Below are 21988 nucleotides of genomic sequence, written 5' to 3' on the forward strand. Positions count from 1 at the left end.
TATTTAATAAATTTTACATTGATTGAAGGAAGTTTAAAAATTGATTGATTTAATAAACTAATAATTAATTGTCTAGTTAATAAGTATTGATTTAAAAACTATAAATTAATTTAAATAATTAATTAATTTCATTAGGATTGCTCCTCTATAATATTTAAAGGTGGCGGTGAATATATACAATTGATAAATTAATGATACATTTCGTAAACTAATAGACTACCATAATTGTTTAAATCATTAATAATAATTAATATAATTATAATAATAATGACAATGATAATAATTTATATCTTATTTGTGATAGTTGTAAAAATATTAAATAAGGCAAGTCGCCGAATTCCGTTTTAAATCTTAATGTTTCTATTATAATTGAAATGACAATAGCGAAATAATTATTTTCTCTTGGTTTCTATCTAATTGATCTTGAAAATAGATAAAACTTCGTGACCTATTTATACTGCGGATAAATAATACAATTTACATAATTTCATAATTTTTACATTAATTGTCAGTGAACATAATAAAATGAATGATTTGACAAAATAAATGCCGTATACATAATATCTAATTACACAATCATATCAATACGGCGGTTGTTGATGCTGATAAGGATGTTGAGGTTGTTGATGTCTTTGTAAATGAGCGACCAATTGAGGTGTTTGTTGTTGACCTCCGTTACCTGTTTGTTGTTGAACTTGTTGCTGTTGTTGAACCTGTTGTTGCTGCATTGCCATTAGTTGTTGTTGTTGTCTCATGCGTGCCTGAAACATGAATTAAAAAACATCAGTAATTGAGTAACTCAAACCAACTATGTCTAATTGGAGTTGTCAATAAAATTATTTATTTCTGTTGTTAGCTGGCTTTGCTCATTTCAATTAATTAAAGCGTGACCAATTATCGTGATCGACAAAGTATGAATTGTGACAAAAAATGTAATATTAGGTTGACGATACTGAGATGTAATATTATGATGGCCTGAGGAAGTGCAAATAAAGTGCACGAAACGTCTCTAAATAATAAATATTACGTCGCTAAATAATAATTAAATAAAAATAATAATTTACCTGATATTGAGGATTAGGTTGCATAGCTATAGCAGAAGTGCCCACCCCAACAGCCGTAGGTTTACCTCCAGCTTGTCTGTAAGGAGGAGCGGGCTGATTCTGAACACCGCCACCCATCGGGCCCATAGTATTCATCGTTACATTGGGAGCTTGCAAATACGGTGGTCGAGGTCCAACACCCGCTTGCATTCTCTGCTGTTGCATATAATCTTGATTTCTCTGTGCACCCATCATTTGCTGTTGATTCTGGAACATCATACTCTGCTGAGACATCATTCCCTGTTGTTGAACTTGTTGCTGTGCTTGCTGTTGTAGCATTTGTTGCTGCTGCTGTTGCTGTTGAACCTGCTGCTGGTTTTGCTGTTGTTGCTGAGCAGCTTGCTGCTGTTGAGAAATCATCTGTTGTCCACCGTAACCAGCATAATTTTGATTCATTCCCTGCTGCATCGCGTACATATTCTGTTGCTGAGACGTAAACATACTCTGTTGTGGATTCATTCCCGGCCCACCTTGCTGAGCTCTCAGTTGATGTCTAACAAATTGGTTCCTCTGCATTCCTTGGAAAGCATTAGGCCCAGCTACAGGTGCAGCCGGTTGTTGCTGATTGCCCATAAATTGATTAGCAGGTAACCGTAAGCGCAGCATATTCGACAGCGCTTGTTTTGATGGATTTATACTTGGACGTTCGTAGCGAGGACCACCGACTTGGGCTGGAGGTACCTGCTGACCATAACCGTACTGCTGAGGAGGTGCAGGACCTTGTTGATTCGGGTACCACTGCTGTTGTGGTTGTGGAGCCTGCCCAGGAAACATTCCCGGTTGCTGAGGAACTTGCGATTGCTGATTTACGTAGGTCATCTGCTGCATAGGTGGCGGGCCAGGCTGCATTTGCTGAGTGACAGGAGCTGTAGGAGTCACTGATCCCTTATTTCTTCGATGTCTTCGCGTAACTTTCATTGCTTTTCCTTTACCAGCACCAATAGCAAGACCCGGTCCAACACTACCAGGTCCTAATCTGCTCGGCGAGTCAACACTCATCGGAGTATCTGCTTTTCCTGCCTCTATTTCTTTTTTATCGGGCTCCAAATCCTCTGGAGGCAATGGCGGTGGCTCTAAAAAGTGACTCGCAGGCCTCAATTGACTGTGATTATGGTACCGCAGTAATTTATGTGCATTCTGGTACGTCAAGGGTTTTCTTTCCATTTTTACAGCTCGGAACCAAGCCCAAGAAAGTGGTGCTGGATTTTTATGTCCTTCCAACAATTCCCATGCAGAGACTCGCTGAGAATCACATACCTGAAGTCCTTGTTTTTTGTCAATGCTGTCAAATCCCGCGATTTTGTTGCCCTTGGTGTCCGTCAAGCAGCCAATGGGCTCACAAGTTATCACTTCCATTGTGAGTTTAGGTAAAGGCAATAATTGTCTCACGTATTGGATGCTCGGAGAATTTCTATCTCCAAGTTCTTTCTTGAGTTTTTTCATCAGATTCTGGTAATGTTTTTTGTTTTCGTCCTTCTCTGACTGGGAATCTGATACCAGGGTGGAATGTATGAGCGTAGCAAGCATATCTATGACAGTAGTAAACAATTCCGAGTTATTATTTAAATCAATGACTCCATAACTCACTAATTGAACCAACAAAATCGCCCAGTCTGTAGTAACAGTAGTGTTTCTCTGTATCGTGTCAAATACTCCGCCTACCAGACTAAACCTCAACTGTAGAGCGTCCTGAAGTACTTCACGTGTCTTAGGATCTTCTAAAGCAACATTTTTTTCTTCTTTGCTTGTATTTAAAAATTGCGAAAGCTGAGAATGGAGAGAAGTAAGCAAACCTTCTCTTTGATCGTCTTGCCCTTTTAGACATGTGAGAACGAGTGACAAAAACGGCTGATGATTGAACAGCGAAGGTGATTTAAGTCTTCCTCTCTCACGTCCAGCCGTCTTCGACCAATTTCCTGACTCTAGTACTTGTCCTGCTACTTTGAGAACTCTACCTTGAACTGCACTTGATAACTTTGACACTAAAGGCGCCACCAACCAGATAGAACCTGACCTTTTTTCAGTTTTATTAGTCAGAGTGTTCAGCTGAAAAACGTCTATAGCAGCTTTAGCGACAATATCCAGCCACAGCGAAAGGTCGTTAGATCCGGGAATGAACTGCTTGTACATCAATTGAAGATCCAGCCAAGACATTCTCAGGCTCCACTGCTCTAAATTTTCTAATATATTCGTAATATGCGTTCGTTGGTCAAGAAGAGCATCTGGCGGAGTATCTGGATAGCAAATCATATGAAGCAATCGCTGAGCTTGTCTGGCAGTCAGCATATTATCAAGCAGCATATCAGGACAGCAAAGTTCTTCAGGGCTCTGCAAGCATCTCTCTAGAACCCACTCTTGGCTGCAAATTTGCCTCAGAACATGCTGGGCAAATTCTGAAAGCCCTTTAACGTTTTCTGACAACAGTCCAGCGCTGCTGCTCGACGAGGACATAGCTAAATCCAAACCTAAATCATCTCCACCACCTAGAATGTCACTGGTACCTAAAATATGACTTATAGACAATTCTCCAGCGCTACCACCGACACTTGCTGGTCCGCTGCCTTTGCCTGAGTGTATTGTCGGTACATCTGGCTTCTTAGGCGGCTGTTTTCCTGCAGTGGCATCTCCAACAACCAGTATCGCTTTCAAAACCGCAAGAACTGGACCCACCGGGATATTATTGTGCGCAGCAGCTAATAAATGACGATCACAGCTGAGTTTTATGCTGTAGCCTCGCTGATTTCCAGCAGGAATTGGATGCGGACTTGTACTCACTGAGTACAAAGCTGGTTGAGGACATTCTACTGTTTTAAAAAGACGAAGAAGTAAGTGAGACGTCAATCTTCCTCGGGATTCAGCTTCTGTATCGCTGTCACCTCTGGAAGGATTACAAGCGTGTACCAAAGATGGCAAGGCGATGAGTCGCACAAAGTCTTCAAGAGATAAACAATGCCGGGCTATCATTATTGATGTGAAAACGGCGAGCGGATTGTGGATGCTCAAATCTTGGATATTAACCTGGTTGAGCAAGTCAATATAAGACTGAAGGCCGTCTGTTAGCAAACAAAGACCAGCAAGAGCTCCCAGCCATTCTACAGTGAGTGCATTGCAGCATGCAGTGAGTTCTGCGCAAGTTATGGCGATGTCGTTTAATTTATCATTGTCTGTTTCGTTGCAAACTGCGACTATAGCGTTGCAAACAAAGCTGTATCTATTCGCTGGTGATTCGTTGAGAGATCTAGCCCACTGGGGCTCTATCTTACCTCCTCTTCGAGGGTTATTTAAGATTTCGACCATGTATTGAGGATTGTAAGGATGATTTGACGTTACAAGTGTTTGATTGTTGTTGAACATCACAGCCTTTATTTTCGGATAAGCGTTGCTGAATGCCTCGACGCCGTGAGGTTTTATTTTGAGAAGAAAACAAGACGAATAGAGATCGTAAAGATGTGCGAGGATACAACGTTCAGCTGAACTGCAGTCACTTGGGTTGGAGACGTGTTTCACTACTTTGCAGAGTAAGTCAAATACAGATATTGTTTGGTCAGGCGAGAGTAGAAGACAGTAATGATATCTTCTGAGCACTCCAACGACGTAAAGGCTAAGACTGGTAGTGTAGCTTCTGACCAGTTGGCTGTTTCTTGTTGCCAATTGAGTCTCAACTTCCGGCAATTCTTTTAGAATTTGAATACACACGTCTATTAGTCCGTAAATATTAAGTGCAAGCTCCATTAGATCGAAAAGAAAAGCTACATGTTCTTGAACTGGAAGATAAGATCCGTTGATTGAAAAACCATTTAACATTTCTATAACTTGGGTCGCGCACTGCCAGGTTACAACATGTTGATCGAAGTAACTGAGATTTTGAAATTTTTGAGTAACAGCTTCAAAATTGAACTCGTTCCGCGAATGCTTCTTGACTTTGCCTCCCTCTGCTACATCGATGCTAAATTTTTTCCCAAAAAGCTTGCAAACTTCTTTAGTCATTTTCTTGACAACATGTCGCGCGTCGTCACGTACGCGACCAACTCCATACAATAGCACATGTCGTTGATTACAGTCATGCTGGCTAGAAGACTCGTCTTGCGGTAGAGGAAAATGCGTGGTGTACAAAAGATGTCGACTGGGACTGGTTGGCGGTCTAGAGTCGAGTCCCTCGGGACCGTGACCACCCAACGCGTCATCTTTAGGGCTGTCTGGCGCATCCATACTATTTTGTTGATCCTCTTTGATATGTTGGAGCAGCTTATCCAAGTCATCATCGATTTTACTGTCATCGTAATCCATGGCTCTTCCATGATCTGAATCTAGCTTGGTTGGTTTCAAGTCAATGCCAGGAAACAAACTATCCTCGTCCATGGGCTCTCTGTTGCTTGGCGTACCTGGTTTACTAGCAGCCGGACCCTGAATTAAATCACCTCGCGATATTAATGTACACATGTACGCATCGTGAGAGAAAACGTCGTGTCTAATAAGCTCGGAAAATAAATGCACAAGATTAGTAAACTGTGCTTTCGTTTGAGGAGTTGAGTTATCCTGAATTGGTGCGTCAGTGTCGAGAAATTTCATTAACAGAGGTTGAAATATCGGAAGACTCGGCGGAGTACCATTGCTGCAGACACTGTCTTTGTCATCGTTATCATTACTCTCGCCGGTAACTTCAGCTTGTCTCTTTTCTAACAACTTAGCCACAGCCATCGCTCGATGCTCTCCCCAACGCTCAGCACTCACAGCCCATTGACACAATATATCAACAACCGCAGAATCCTGTTGAGGTGTGTATTCAGTCTTGGATGCTTCTCTCTCATTAGTAGTTTCTTTTACCGGTGGGGTAAATATTTTAGCGTAGAGAGTGTCTAGCGAATTATTAACATCCATTTTATCAAATTTATGACGATCTAAAGCGTCGAGAGCAGATAAAACTTTTGTTGTTGTCATACCAGCGCTACTTTGTTGCCATTTGTCGCAAGACCAACGACCTTCAGCAGCTTGTGACCGTGCTCGAATATTTTCCTGGGCAAGTTTTAATTTAGCCATCGTAGGATTTACTGCGCTCGCCGGTGGACATGGTAATGCTGCTGGGGGACAAGGAAGATAATCCAAAGGAGAGCCATTTAATACAGAAGGAGATTTACCTTCTCCGACGCTGTTCCAGACTAAGGCTGTTGGACACTCGAGCGTTATCACTTGAATTATGGCTGACAGGCAAAGTATCACGTCTTTATGGTGAGGACAGTTTAAATAATCATTGAATGCTGACGTGAGGGCATTTGATATAGGTTGAACGGCTGGTTGACTTGTCAAAGTTGCAGCCCCGCCTATTGATGCCGTTGGTGCGGATGTCGTTGATGCTGGGACTTCTTTTCCATTTGTAAGTTCTACTTTTACTGCCGGTAAGACTGGCGGGCTTGCTGGTGTATTAATATCAACGTTACTCAGCATTTGCGCTAATTTCCTGCAACACAAATACGCTAATCTTCTTGCTAATAATTCAGACTGTACAAATTCTTCGAGATATTGCAGCGCTAATGGTAGCAAAAGTTTCAATATTCCGTCATCGGATGGACTAAACCGCATTTTATCCAGTAACTCTAGAATCCATTGAAGTAATTCTTGTCTGTCCAATAAACCTTCTTCAAACATATATTTCGCCAATTGAATGCCGTAGTGCCACTGCTTCAAAGCTAACTTATGCTCTTCAGTCATTGATACATTTGTGTGAGCATTTGGAGTCAAAGGCAGTATAGAATTAATTCCATTGATATTATTATTACTATTCATCATTGTTGAGTTGTTGCTTATAGAAGTCGACGAGGGGTTGCATGTTCCGTTGATACCAGGAGTACTTTGACCACTGCCTTGATTACCTATGTGATAGTAATCTTGGATCTTTGATAACTGATCTCTTAAAAATTTTATCAAAGTACCCGTCCATTCTATAAAATAATCAAGTATTAATAAAATTTATAAAAAATAAATAAGTTAAAATAAATTAATATACAGAAAGAAAAAAAGTCTTGAGTCAAGCGTAAATTTTCTTAAATCAAGAAAATCTTAATGAAGACTGAAAATTTTTTGAACGAAGTTAAATTTTTTTAAGCCAAGAAAATTTCTTCTTGCATCAAAATAACTTCAGTCTTCCTTATAATTTTCTTGGTTCAAGAAATTTTTTTTTTTCTGTGTAGTATTTTATGAAATTACATACCAGTCGTAGGATCAGGGAGCTGACGTTTCTTTATTTTAGCTTCAGACACCGCGACAGTGTAAGCAGAACTTAACTTGATAAACCAAGCAGCTCTCAGCATTGGAACTTGATACTCACAAAGCATCATAAATATTTCTTCCTTTTTGTTGAAATTAGGAGCTTTCTTCGCCAGAGCAACCAGAGGCTTACACCCAGAGAGATCTTTGAACCAAGCTTCTAAGGAGTTTCTACTTCTGGCAGTTACAGGCCAGAAGTTATCTTTAGGGTTTATTTGCTGTCTTTTGCGACCAGTATCTGGCATCGTCGCTAATTCTTCTTTTTTAGCCATTATGGCGTTAAAGTAAGCTCCGACTTTAGTTGATGTGACATTGCAATTTCTGGCCGTCCCGAATTCATCCGAGAGCTGGGGCATTGTCGCGAACCCATGTTTGACATTTATCGATGTCAGCTCATCTTCTTTTTGCTTGGGTTCCTGGGGGTAAACATCAGGTGGACCGAGTCTGGGCCTTTTCAAAGGCCTCTTTTCATACAATATACCCATCATTGTATTGATGTTGTATGGTTGTCACCAGGAAACCTTAAGTCAAGTTGTATGTCAAATTTTTATTGAAGTTTTTGTTATCTAAAATATTTGCATACATAAATTAATAATTTGTTGAATTAAAAAAAAAAAAAAAAAAATTAATTAAGTAACTAATTAGCGCATTCCATTTTTTTCACAATTTCTAAATGACATGTATAAATCAAAAACAATGTATTTATATTGTATAAATATTTTGTTTGTATTATTGAGTAAATAAATATTTGTAAATATATATTTTTGACGTCTATGAAAAATATAACCTGCGAATAATCGTTACATGAGTGAAAAAAATTCGAAATGTGGACTTTTAAACTACTTAAAAATAAAATTGAATTAAAAAATGAAATCAATAAAAAATTCTTACCATATGCATTTTAATTAAAACATCAAGTAATGCACATGAAGCTTTTTTTTTTTTATGTAACGGGATCTAAAATAATGTTAAAAGTTCAAAAATCACCATCACCAACATCAATGCCATAGTTGATAAATCACTTCCCCACACATCTGTCCCTTTCGTGTCGTCATAGCTCCTCTGACGGTGATTTTGTGAGTTCGTTTGCTAATACTTGAGGTCGCTTTGAACGCTCTGCCTCCAGCGCTCATTGGCAATTGGTTACTTTGGTGCCCTGATACAAATAAAGCCGGGTTATCGTGGTTACTCATGTCGCAAATTTCCCTACTCCGCAAATTCTAAGATAAGTTTACATTCGTCTATTTTAAAACAATTAGAAGGTTCACGGCATTATGATAATTTGCTTAATATTTTGACAATTAATTGTTTAAATTAACGATGGCATTCCGGAGGCTATTATGCTTGAACGAAACAGCTGGTAAAAGGTAAATATTTTGACGTTTATAATTATTAGAGAAATTTAATGTTTAGGTTATGATTGCATCATACTTATAATTATTTATTTTTTCAGCTTATTTAATAATGTTTCATGTCAGAAAATAATTTTGGAAGTTCCTAATTCATTAAGAAGTATTCGGAGTTTTAAAAGACTGAGAGATACAAATGATATTGTGCATACGTCTGAGTTGTTAGTCAAAAATTTATGGAAACCTCTTGGTTTTACTATACTTGTAAGTGATAAATTTTTATGAGAATTAATTTAGTAGCTATTTATTAATTTTTAGAATTTTTTAACAAATAAATTATGGCAAAAATAAATGAGAAAAAAAAATTGACATTTAGAAATTTTTAAAAATTATAAATGCAATTTTTTAAGATTTATTGAGTTAGATAATATATGACACTGAAGTTGGCAGACATTAAAAATTATTTTAAAATCTTATAATAATGTAATTTAATTAAAAAATTTCATACGTGAAAATTAATAAAAATTACAAGTGAAAATTTTTAGAAGTATTTTTTTATTGTAATTGATTTGCTATTGAAATTTTTAAAATTGATAGCTGACGGCTAACTTCAACATTATGATAATATTCATTTAGTTAGGTAATATTGTTTAATTGTTTTGTTTGATTTTAGTTTGGCAGTGCAGCTCATCTTGGAGCAGCAATATGGGAATATGAAAAAATTCGCAGTTACAAGTTTAATTCCATGAAAAAAAATATCAATGAAAAAATAAGAAGTTATCTGCAATCAGAAGGAATTGTATGTATGAATATTTATTTTTATAATTATTTATATCTATCAGGAATGTGGACAAAAGTACTTTGTTATTATGATTCTATCTTGTCCACATTCCTGATATAAAAATAATTATTGATAAATATGGACGATAATTTTAACAACATTTATTTTTATATAAAAAATGTTTTATTCAAATATGTTGTCATTTTCAGCAAACGTGGAGAGGACAAGCACAATCATGGTGGCGAAATTTATCCAACGGTGAACGGATCTTTGTACCGATTTGTTACCTCAACGTAATGGTATTCTTAGCATGGAGGGTACCCGCGTTTAGAGCAACGATGACAAAGTATTTTTGCGCTAACCCAGCTTCTAGTGAGTGAAGAAAATTAAAAAAAAAAATTAATATTCTTGAAACAAGCAGAAGACTGAATTTATACAAGAATATTAAATAATTTTTAAAGTGGAATTTAACTACCTTGGAATTTTATTTAAACTAAAGGTGCGATCTGTTGGCCGATGGTTCTTTCAACGTTCTCACATCATTCGCTGCTGCATTTGGGTACCAATATGTATGTATTGCACAGCTTTAGCACAGCTGCCGTAGCTACACTCGGAACTGAGCAGTTTGTAGCACTTTACCTAACCAGTGGAGTATTGTCCAGCTTTGCGAGTCACCTTTTTAAAGTTGTATTTCAACGACCGGGATTGTCTCTTGGCGCAGTAAGTACTATATTTTATTTAAACAGTAATACTGTAATTCGGATTGTTATTTTATAATTGATTATTTCTGCATAAATTTTAGTCTGGCGCAATCTTGGGAGTCGTTGCATTTATATGTGCTCAGTATCCTGACACACGATTAGGTATCGCATTTCTTCCAATGATTACATTTACAGCAGGAAATGTAAGTAACAAATTCTACTGAATTTTATTCTAATTAATTTTTTTTAAAGAATTTTAAAATTCACTAATGATATTTATCATAGGCAATTAAAGGATTGTTAGCGTTCGATATGATTGGATGTGTAATGAAGTGGCGTTTTCTTGATCACGCTGCTCATTTAGGCGGAGCTATGTGGGGCTTGTATGTCATTATAGATTTTTTTCAATGTGTAAAGTGATCTTTAAATTAATTAATTTTTTTCTGCTCAGGTACTGGCAAATGTGGGGAAATTCACAAATTTGGCAAAACCGGAAATCTGTTTTAAACTTATGGCACAGTTTTCGTGATCCTCCACGATCTCATCGATCAAAATAAAATATTAAGAGCTTCTATATTTATCCTATATTAGCAGAATTTAATTTTTTTAAACAATAATTAATATTAGTCCTATAAATACACTTCTATTTTTACTGACTGTACAAATCAATTTAGATAAAAACTATTATCAAATTTTTATTAAAATTATATAAATATTTTGAAAAAAAAAAAAAAAAAAATAATTAAAATAAATTCACCGAAATATTGAATATTGTAATTATTTTATTATTAATATAAAATATAATAAAAAATGAGTGTTATATTGTTGTTTTAATTTTTAAGATATTTAACGTGATGTTTAATATGATCCTCAATAAATGTAGAGATGAAAAAATAACTGTGATCATAGCCTTCTTGAGATCTCAGTGTTAACATTAAGTTAGCATTTGCCGCACCAGGAACCAAATTTTCTGGCAATAATTGTTTCAAGAAATTGTCATCTTTTCCTTGATCAATGAGAATATCCAACGGTGGCCCGCAATATTTTTTAGCCAAGTGTGTAGCGTCATACTCTTTCCACAGCTCAAAATGTTCATTTTTATTACCCAAGTATCCAGAAAATGCTTTCTTACCCCAGTCACACTCAACAGGATTGCAAATAGGCGCAAATGCTGAAACTGTTTTGTACAACCCTGGATTCTTAAAAGCACAAATCAAAGCTCCGTGGCCTCCCATACTGAAAAATAACGTAATAATTAAATGAATTTATAATTTCATGAGCTAGCTATTTCATTTTTAGAATTTTTTTAACAAATAAATTATAGCAAGAAAATTTTACTGAAAAATTTCATCTTTAGAAGCTCTGAAAAATTATAAATGAGATTTTTATAAACAATTTTCTATGCCTAGTTTATTTTTCAAGCAAAATCAAAAGATTGTCAAGTGTCTGCTAACTTCAGCCTCATTAACTTTTAAGTACATCGGTCAACTAATTGGTGACCGGTCAAGAACCGGTGCATTTACCCTATTTACAACTCCAATTAACTAATTAAAAAAATAATTATATACCTATGGCCCATAATAGATTGCTGACCAGCAATCACCGGAAATTTATGATTGATTAGAGTCGGTAATTCTTTAGTGATATAACTGTACATCCTAAAGTGATTTTTCCACGGATCTTGAATCGCATCTACATAAAATCCGGCTCCCATACCAAAGTCATTCTCTGGAACATCGGGAATACACTCTCCACGTGGGCTAGTATCAGGAATAACAAGAATCACTCCATGTTCTGATGCATAACGCTGAGCTCCAGCTTTCTGAATAAAATTAGCTTCAGTACAAGTCAACCCTGACAGCCAATAAATCACCGGCACTGGTTCTAACTCCGCTTGTGGTGGCAAGTATACTCCGAAATTCATTTTACATTTCAACTCGACACTATAAAACATCAATCATTTTTAAATGTTTAATTTCACACCCGATAACCTATCATCATAAATAAATCTTACCTTTGATGAGAGAATACTTTTTGCCATCCTCCAAAACATTTGTTGTTCGATACTTCAACGATATCTGGCATCTGTACAGGTTATAATAATTAAATAAAAATTATAATAACATTACATGTATATCGATAAATATTATTTATTCTTACCATGATTGATGAATTAAATCTTGATACACTTTTTTCAAGATATTTCAATACGTGGAAGTCTTTTATAAAAGACTTTAAAGATAGACTTATGTACTTCAGTATAAACGAATTCACTGTGCTAAGAAAAATATTCCACTATCCACTATGAAATTTACTAAGAACTGTCACGTGATATTTAACGTATCAATTGCATAATGATAAATAACACAAAAAATATATATATTTATAAAGATATGATAGTACGAATATTTTTTCATATCAATTTAAATCTTCAATTCAAAATAAAACTAACAAACATATTTATTGATTTACGTGTAAGAAAAATTTCGCAATAAATGTTTCCATTTAAAAACGATTCAAAAATATCCTTGTAGTAATTTTAATCGAATGGTGTAAACATGAAATCTCAAGTAATCAATAAGTAGTAAACAAATTTCCCACGTGGTTTTTCTTACTATCTTGCTGGCACTTTATGCAATAAAAACAGATATAAATTTATATTAATAACGCATACAGTTCATCTCTTGAATGACACATATTTATACGCGCCTTTACGTGTATGTGTTATATGTAATAACTCAGCAGACATATATTTAATAAATATTAGCGGGAGATGTAATATTTATAAACTTCAAGTCAAATTGATGCATATCTGTAAAAAAAATTTTTTTAAATGAAAAATGATTAATTTTATAAATATTATTACAGATGAATAATTACCAGATATGTTTTTTTATAAAAAAAAGTAAGTCGCATTTAAAGATATGTGAGGGTAGTGTGCAGTGAAAATGTATTGAAAAGATAAAAAATAATATAAGTTGAGTATAAATAAGCGAGACCGCGATATTCTCTGTTCACTTTATTTTTACCCCACTCTTAATTTCGCCCCGGTCTAGTCAGCTTTTATATAAATGCTTACATCTTATCAGCTAGCTTACAGCTTACAGTGCACATTCAGCATTATTATTACCCAAGTTATTTAACGCTATTGACAATATTCAAATATTAAACAACCAGTAGCTCTCTTTAACTCAATTGAACAGGATGACTTACTAATAATAAGTGTTTTGTGAATTTAAATTTAAATCTGTAAGCTGTGATTCGCATCAGTTTTTAAATAATCATAAAAATTATTGTTGTTATTCTTAGTTCAAAGATATTTTAGTAAGAAACTCAAACAGCTCTTTAAATTACGTAGCATTTGTACATGCATGTCACAAAAAGTTTTGTTTTTACTTTAAAAACACAGTCATTAGTCAGTAGTAGCTTCTGTATTTTTCTTCAGCTACATATACACGACCATTCTATTTATTTAGTCTTTGTATTATTTCTTCTTATTGGTCACTTGGACATTATAAGAACAGTCGTTGAATTACGCCTAAAATATTAAACTGTATCAAAGCAATTAAATTTTTTTGATCATCTATTTTATTACAACTCACCAAATACTTTTCATTCCCTCAGGTGTTCATTTCAAGGTTTCTCTGATAAGTCAACCGTGTATTTTGTTTTTATATTGTTAAATAAAAATAATAACAATGTCAGCATCTCCGATCGCACGCCAAGTCACTCAAAATCAAAATATACCTTTTAAAAGAATTGTTATCTCTGACCCAAATCAATTACCAGTCGATTACTCATCAACACCAGGAGGTACTTTGTATTCAACAACACCAGGAGGTTTGTATTAATCTTAAAACTTTTAAATATCTGAAATAAAAATTAAATAATATTTAATAACATTAAATTATTTATATTGATCTCAAGTCTAACGACCTCTGGCTCAAAGTTATTGATTGTTCAGTATATAGTTCAGTACATAGAGAACATTATTGTTTTTTTGGCGTAATAAAACGACCTCCAATTAGTAGTTATTCTCGTGTTGATCAAAACATCAGCTGACCAGAGATTAACTCACGTGTTTTTGAATTACCACGACTTTATTTATTACCAGATCATTGCGTATAAATAATAATGGTCGCTATTATTTATAGTAACTATTAATTAATGACATACACTGCTAATAAAAAATAAAAACAATTAAACTCAGGCTTATTATGCATAGTATTATATTTTTTATTATCTTACCGCTGTTTATTATTTTTCCAATTGTTTTTTTTTTTTTACTTTTGTAATTATTTCAACGATGAGTCAACTTTTATCGCCAAGCAGTTTACGATACTAATATAATGTTCAATGACAGAAAATCTACGTTTTACTTTTTAGTTATCTGAATATTTATTAATACTTCTCAAGTACTCTTTGTTTTCTTGCTTTTCTTTTACAACTTTCTTCGTTCTGGTTATAAATAGAATGAATGTACATAGCTTTTATTTTGATTAAGTCAATTTTAAATTATTTTATTTGTTTATTTACTTACTTTATAATGATGAAACAATAATTATTCTTATTTTTATTACAGGTACACGAATCGTGTATGAACGGGCTTTTTTAATGAATTTGAGAAATTCACCGATCTCTAAAACTCCTCCAAGTGTTACGTCAATCCCAGCAAATTTATTAAAAGGATCTCCAATAATTGCTACGACTAATGTGTCTGTTTGCAATAAACCAACCAAAGGTATTTTTATTTTACAAAAATTTTAAATTGAAAAAAATGTAAAAATTGAAATTCCTGATTCAATTATTACATTGAAAGTTCGGAAATTTAAAGAAGTGTTAAGGTAGACACTTGATAATATTTAGTTGCTAAATAGAAATTGATACAAGTGTTTCACAATTATTTCGATTCTTTTGATATTTAAATTTCTATGAAATTCAAATATTAAAAATTATTTGTTCATTTGTTCTTATTAAATGTTTAATTTTGATAAATTAATTACTTCCAATATTAAAACGATCAATAATTAATCATTTTTTTTCTCTTTCAGAAATCGCAGTGATTGAAGAAGTCTCTGAGCAGTTTCAAATGGATATGTGAAGCAATGATCTGTAAAAGTGAGAGCTGTGATTAAGACGTGTTCATTTGTGGTATATTTTTTCCATTGTCAATCATTAAAATTAATGTTTATTAAGTTTATATTAAGAAACTCATTAGTTGCCATGAATAACTTTTATATAAATTTAATTAAAATTTTTTGTATAATATTCATGATTTCATTGTAATTAAACAATAAAAATTTTTTAAATAGGAAAATATCTCCTCATATAAATTACATTAAATTAAGTAAAAAATTATGACACTGAAGTTAGCAGACGTCTAAAAATTTTTTATTTTTTTTATTAATCAAATTACAACTAAAAAAAATATTTCTAAAAAATTGCACTTATATTTTTTCAAGTGTTTTACATGTGACATTTTTTTTAATCGTTTAATTGAAATTTTTTCAATAAAAAATTTCTAAAAATTTTGAAATGTCGACTTATTTCATTTTCATAAAAAATTGAATAATTTCAAATAGACCATATCGTATGACTTATTCTCTGGAATCAAGTTCATCAACCTGTAAAATAAAATTATAGATAAAATATAATCCAGATTTTTTTTTGAATTATAAAAATTGTTTTCCACAAAAATTCAGAGAAGATATCGATTTTTTTTTTTTCATTTATAAAAATAACTCCTATCTTCGGTAAGTACATCAACACATTTCACTGTACATAATAACCAGCAAAGTAATGAATATGTATCAATGTGACAAGCTGTGACACATGTGTTATTGCATTTAAACATAAACAACATTTGTGACGGAAGTACTCGAGTGGTGACGAAGAAAACTGAATGCACTGAGAATTATTATTTTAGCGGGAACTTAAATAACTTACAATTAAAATTAATTACCGGTTGAGAGAACTAAAAAATAGAATTGTAAAAGTAAACTATCGATAAGAAGAATATTTAATCAGAAGAAATAAAAATTTTTATTTAATAATTTTAATAAAAGAATAAAAAGCAAATTTTGGTATAGTTCGTGCCTTTAAAAAAGAAGCTTGGGGATTAAATAGAGTATAGTTTAGTAAAAAAAAAAGGGTGCGCACTATATGCTGCTGCAAGTGCAGAGTAGTTTCAACTCGTGTAGGTTTGGACTGCTTGCTTGGTGATTTATATGTGTGTATACATGAGTATATATATATATATATATATATATATATATATATATATATATACAAAATATTATATAGTTACATGCAGAGGTGGACTACGAGAACGAGACACAGCTGGCAAGGAATCGCAAAAACAACAAGGCTGACGCCATCGTCGGTGGACTAGGCATATCCACGATCGATAAAACCCGGAGACGCGAGTATGAGTCAACGCGAGTTATAATCAAAGAGCCTGAGTTAAAATTATTTAACAGAGAAATAATAATAGTAAGTGTATCAATTAATTAATGATAGGTAAGAGGAGAACAATCTTCTTTGATTGTTTGTTTCATTATAGACCGAGATTACATTGAGATTCACGGTGGATCCGAAGAGCAAAAGAACAGTTGTTGAACACGTGTGTCAAGTTTAGTTCACCATCTACATATAATGGTCAAGTAGCTGCTATGAGAAGAAGAGGAATATTAAAAAAGAAGAATAGTTTAATTTAATAGCAAGTGCTGAAGAAATATATTATTGTCATCTCAAGTTATACGGTGTGGTATATTTTATTGAATAAGTAAAAGGTAAAGAATTGAAAAGCATACATGTTTGGTAGAAATCGCGGGAGGATCATTAGAGGTTGATTAGCGCCATGTCTCATAATGGACCAATCAGCTGCTTGGTGAACCGCCGTGAAATCACGAATCTGTCTACAGACGAATGACAACAAAAGAGATTGATAGTGCTGTGAGATCAAGTGAGTGAGAAAGACACGTTGGTAACAGACATATATACATATATATAAATATACATACATATATAAAGTGTGAAAGAAAGAGTAGTTGAATTATATTGTATAATAAGAAGACGAACATTACATCGAACACTTGATATTTTACAAGTGGTAAAGTTTTATAATACTTGAGATATATACATGTTTTTTTTTCTAGTTACATTATTATTATTATCATCATCATCATCATCATCATAGTAATTATTATTATTATCATTATTATTATTACTATTACTATTATTAATTGTTTTTCCCCACTACTATATCATCTGAACGTTGTGTTAACCGCCGCCGTTGTGATAGAACGTCGTGCTGGTAGTTTGTTAAAGTGTGTTGAGGAATATGAAGAGAAGAAATGCCGAGTGCGGCAAGCTCCGGAGGCCCTTGAAACGCAATAAGATCACCGAAGGAATTTATGGAAGGTATATATTACTTATTTGGCTCGCCATATGTGTACATCATAATGGCCGCTGCTTAAAATAACCAAAAAATATATCAAACTACTATTATTTACCACGCGGAATAATTATGTTCATTCAATTATTGGTTTATTAATATGATAGTTTATGTGTGAAAATATTTTTTATTCATTGATGCAATGACAACTATTGATAGCTGATATTGTGAGATTTAGATATTACAAAGTAATATGATCACCTAGCCAGTCATCTCGCTGTGTTGATGCTTGCATCACTTGTGCTTTTGACGTTTCCGCGTTAAACGTTTTTTTACGATCTACTATATAATGTCATTATTACGTTCATTATGATAATAGCTACTATTATTATGTTTATTATTGCTGTCAGTTACGAGTTATCAAGTTAAAAAATTATTTTATAACAATTGGTTGTTATGTTGTGTTAATAATAATAATAATAATAATAATACATTGTTATTTATTTGATTTCATTGATAAATTATATACCTAGCATTTAATAATCTTAATAAGTATATAGTAATTAAATTATTAATTATAATTATTGTAATCGTACAGTGTTTTTTTTTTTATAACAGTAATCAATTGTTTTGTTTGTTGTATTTTCACAGCACACTGCTCTACCTAAAGTTTCTGTTACTATGGGCCATGGTGATTTTCGCGGACTTCATATTAGAGTTTCGATTTGAATTTTTGTGGCCATTCTGGCTGCTACTCAGAAGTGTTTACGATTCTTTTAAATATCAAGGCTTGGTAAGTTGATCTTTTAATAGATTTTTCTTCTAAAGTCATTGGCTGACCCAACTGTTAACTTTGTCTATTTGCAGCCTACATTGAGTAGTATAACGTTTTTTTAACGTTTCAGATCGTAGATAAATATAACAACTAAATAACTGTGTACAAATTGTTATTATTGGGTCAGTGCAATGCCCTCGTTAATTCATTTCAAATAAATGATAATACATTTGGTAAAGTAATCATTAATTGCTTATTAATGTACTGTTTGGTTACAGGCGTTCTCCGTTTTTTTCATTTGTATTGCTCTAACATCAGATATGATTTGTTTTTTCTTCATACCTGTTCACTGGCTATTTTTCGCAGCCAGTACATATGTTTGGGTACAATACGTGTGGCACACGGGTAAATAATTAATTATTTATTTAATTTTATACATATATATCATGCCAATGAGTGGATCAATTATTTATTAACATATATAAATAAATAATATTGCAGATAAAGGAGTGTGCTTACCAACTGTGATGTTGTGGCTATTGTTTCTCTACATAGAGGCTGCAGTGCGATTGCGTGATCTACGCCACATGCCCTTTCATCTTGATCTTTGTAGGCCTTTTGCAGCACACTGGTGAGATTTTTGATTGATTATATTAATTAACATCATCATACTCATATTTAATAATACCTATTTTGTTGAACAGCATTGGTTATCCTGTAGTTACCTTGGGTTTTGGTTTCAAAAGCTATGTAGGTTACAGAATGAGACAGGTAATATTATTAAGAGAATAAGGTAAATTTCGTTATAAGCCATACTTTGATGGTAAAATTGATCGATGTGATTAAATTTAATATTGTTATGAAAGTTTAAACTTGAATTTATATCTTTTAAAAGTTTCAAAACTTTATTCATGATAGTTTGTTCAATAGTTGAGTTAGTTTTAAATTTTACTTAATTTAGTAAATGCGAGAAAATATTAATTCAGTGTAGTGATTGTAAACTTCTAATTAATAGTTACTTAATTAATTAATTTATTAATTTATTTATTATTTCATTTTGTGCACAATGAATAAAATTGAACGATTTGTTTTCTACAGAGAAAACAAAAAGATGTGGCGAAAGAAAATGAATTTTATCTACAGCTATTGCAACAAGCATTACCTGCAGAACAACAAGCCGTATCAACACAACTACAATCACAGTTACAATCACAAATAGTAACGACAGAAACAAATTCAAAATCACAGCCGCACAGGCCACATACACCGTATAATCCCAGTCCAGAAAAAAGTAGAGGTAGTTTGTATTTATTTACAATTATAAAATCATTAGTAGTTTATATTATTATGCTTGCTAAATATAAATTAATTAATTAATCATGTTTTTGTTATGATTTATTATCAGGGAATGGTGGTGCTTCTACAGACACAAGTGTACATAATGGCGGTATATCAAATGACGCTCACACGTCGCCTCAAGCACAAAATATATCTGCCAAAAATAGTCATAGAAAATCACTTGACAAAAGCGATAAGCTTGATGATCATAAACATAATTCAAATAATTCTTCACAGTCAGATAAAAATGACAAAAGATTTTCCCATAGTAATGGTACAACGGTATCATATAATAATGATGTACATTTTATCGAACGGATAAATTCAGTTAATGATTTTGACGTAAATGAAGCGGAAAAAGATAAAACCGTTAAAGGTAGTAATTCATCTCACAATAATTCGATGAAAACACAATCAAACGGTTCAGCAACAGGCAAATGGAATAATAATAATAACAACAACAATAACAATAATAATGTTAAAGAGAATCGTGACTCGACGACGACAACGACAGTGCAACACACTCAACGTGAACGTAAAGGTCGTCAAAGTAAAAATATTATTCCAGATACAACAATAAGTGACCATCAAAAGCAACAAGATGAATATTGCCAGAGGGTAATTATTTGTCGTAAACTTGAGGCTGACATAAAACGTTTAAAATCGGATTTACAGTCGAGTCGACAAATAGAACAAGAATTACGTTCACAAGTAAATACTCTGCTCACTGGTGAGCGACAAGCCAAAGGTGACATGCAACAGCTGCAGCATGATAATGATCAGCTGCAGAGTAAGCTCCAAGGGCTAGTTACCGCTCGTCAATTAGACAAACAGACAATGTCATCGCTCGAAAGACGAATCGCTGAAGAACGTCGACAACGTACAGCCTGCGAGGCATCGCTGGTGTCTGAAAGACGAGCGCGACGGGTCGCTGAAGAGGCTAGGTCCGTGATTCCACCGCCTCCTCCGCCGCTTGTACGACAGGAGTGTACAGATGCGTGTAAAACTCGACGAGCACAAATGGAGCAGGATCTCAAAAGTTTAAGACGGGAACTAAAAACGAAAGAAGAAAGGTATTATTTCTTTTGGTTTCATTTTAGTAACAGTTATTAATGTAATTTTTATTTTTTCAGATTTTTATCGTTGGAAAAAGAAATTACGCATTGTAAAGATAATCATGGTGAAACAGAAATTCTTCTCAGTGCGTTAAATGCTCTCCAAGAAAAGAACTCTCACCTGGAAAATAGCTTGAGCGCGGAAACACGGATAAAACTTGATCTATTTTCAGCGCTCGGTGAAGCTAAACGACAGCTTGAAATTAGAGAAAGTGAGTTTATTTTTTTTTTTTTTTTTTTTATAACATAATTATCATAGCCTCTGCATGTAATCTCTGATTATTAAAAATCATTGTCAGGAAATTTATAAATTTACAGTTTTTCGTAGACTACCGTTAAGAAATTTCATTGTTTAATTATCATTTAAGTTATTGTTCTTCATACATTTTTATAATTTGAAATTTTTAAATGTTTAACTGAAAAACATCAGCTAACTCGAGAAATTAATTATTAAAATTTCAATTTAGGTATGATGAGGTCACACGAGAAAGAAATGGAAATTTTAAAAGCCAAAATTGCACAAGATTTAGCAGTGATGCCTCAAGACACATTCAGTCCAGCATCCAGCAATACAACGTCCAAGTTACGACTCAACAATGATGTACGTGTTGGTGGTTCTAAAATGCGTAGTACTGAAAGTCCGTGTCCAGGATGTACTGTGTCTAATCTCGATCCTAATGCAACGGCTTACACACCTAAAGGCTCGCTCGTAGCCTCCACCGAGGCTTAAATTATTTAACTTATTTCTTTCGCAATCGTGACACAGGGCGCAACAAATATGTAAGCTACTTTCGTTTATTGTTTCTCAGTGGTTATCACTTTTCTATTTTTTTATTTTTATTTCTTATTTGAGTTGAAACTTTTAATGAAATACAAATTATTTTGTTTCATTAATGTTGTATAAAGATGTAAAAAATATCTTTAAACTTATGTTGTCTATGAGATAGTAGACATTTTTGGTGAAAAAATCTATATTAATTAAATATTATTTTTTTTTTATTTTATATTCTAAAATCCTGAATTGTTATTTGAAAAAATTTAATTTTACATCTAGGAAAAATTTGATGTTTTACAGATGTTTTTTTTTTTTTTTTTTTTCAAAATTTTTTATTTATTGAATGAAATTATTTTTCTAAAATTTATTATTCATTCTAAAATATGAATAAATT

At 33.2% G+C, this 21988-nt stretch overlaps 5 protein-coding genes across 10 annotated transcripts; 3 read left to right on the forward strand and 2 right to left on the reverse strand.

Annotated features, from left to right (window-relative positions):
* Positions 1–241: 241 nt before the first annotated feature.
* Kto (mediator complex subunit kohtalo) lies at positions 242–8397 on the reverse strand. Its single transcript, XM_074256731.1, has 4 exons — positions 8256–8397; positions 7309–7930; positions 1065–7039; positions 242–761 (listed from the first exon to the last, which is right to left on the reverse strand). Exons 2-4 carry the CDS (start codon positions 7850–7852, stop codon positions 582–584), a joined length of 6699 nt encoding a protein of 2232 aa, XP_074112832.1. The 5' UTR covers positions 7853–7930; positions 8256–8397; the 3' UTR covers positions 242–581.
* A 151-nt stretch (positions 8398–8548) lies between these two features.
* On the forward strand, positions 8549–11015 carry Rho-7 (rhomboid family intramembrane serine protease rho-7). Its single transcript, XM_074256765.1, has 8 exons — positions 8549–8731; positions 8818–8977; positions 9387–9512; positions 9704–9866; positions 9994–10214; positions 10297–10398; positions 10481–10578; positions 10647–11015. The coding sequence occupies exons 1-8, from the start codon at positions 8685–8687 to the stop codon at positions 10750–10752; spliced, it is 1023 nt and encodes a 340-aa protein (XP_074112866.1). The 5' UTR covers positions 8549–8684; the 3' UTR covers positions 10753–11015.
* LOC141536317 (S-formylglutathione hydrolase) lies at positions 10958–13213 on the reverse strand. Its single transcript, XM_074256766.1, has 5 exons — positions 13076–13213; positions 12356–13007; positions 12210–12280; positions 11764–12138; positions 10958–11431 (listed from the first exon to the last, which is right to left on the reverse strand). Exons 2-5 carry the CDS (start codon positions 12356–12358, stop codon positions 11026–11028), a joined length of 855 nt encoding a protein of 284 aa, XP_074112867.1. The 5' UTR covers positions 12359–13007; positions 13076–13213; the 3' UTR covers positions 10958–11025.
* Positions 13214–13311: 98 nt separating this feature from the next.
* On the forward strand, positions 13312–15512 carry Thor (eukaryotic translation initiation factor 4E binding protein thor). Of its 2 annotated transcripts, none has more exons than XM_074256772.1 (4): positions 13312–13444; positions 13820–14035; positions 14778–14936; positions 15247–15512. In XM_074256772.1, the coding sequence occupies exons 2-4, from the start codon at positions 13894–13896 to the stop codon at positions 15294–15296; spliced, it is 351 nt and encodes a 116-aa protein (XP_074112873.1). In that variant the 5' UTR covers positions 13312–13444; positions 13820–13893; the 3' UTR covers positions 15297–15512. The 2 variants fall into 2 exon arrangements, with proteins under 2 accessions (XP_074112873.1, XP_074112872.1); XM_074256771.1 differs by having other exon boundaries at positions 13367–13519.
* Positions 15513–16391: 879 nt separating this feature from the next.
* Positions 16392–21807, forward strand: LOC141536306 (macoilin-1). Of its 5 annotated transcripts, none has more exons than XM_074256742.1 (12): positions 16392–16424; positions 16499–16687; positions 16758–17159; positions 17499–17617; positions 18243–18384; positions 18645–18771; positions 18868–18997; positions 19071–19137; positions 19465–19666; positions 19772–20777; positions 20838–21031; positions 21287–21807. In XM_074256742.1, exons 4-12 carry the CDS (start codon positions 17538–17540, stop codon positions 21547–21549), a joined length of 2211 nt encoding a protein of 736 aa, XP_074112843.1. In that variant the 5' UTR covers positions 16392–16424; positions 16499–16687; positions 16758–17159; positions 17499–17537; the 3' UTR covers positions 21550–21807. The 5 variants fall into 5 exon arrangements, with proteins under 5 accessions (XP_074112843.1, XP_074112844.1, XP_074112841.1 ...); XM_074256740.1 differs by having other exon boundaries at positions 16393–16424; positions 16758–17306; XM_074256741.1 differs by having other exon boundaries at positions 16393–16424; positions 16758–16956; positions 17019–17617.
* The last annotated feature ends 181 nt before the right edge of the window (positions 21808–21988 follow it).

Source organism: Cotesia typhae, unplaced genomic scaffold (genome assembly GCF_013202065.1).
Source record: "Cotesia typhae breed Kobodo isofemale line unplaced genomic scaffold, CoteBio_Ctyphae scaffold_152, whole genome shotgun sequence".
In the NCBI taxonomy this organism is placed as follows: Eukaryota; Metazoa; Arthropoda; class Insecta; order Hymenoptera; family Braconidae; genus Cotesia; species Cotesia typhae.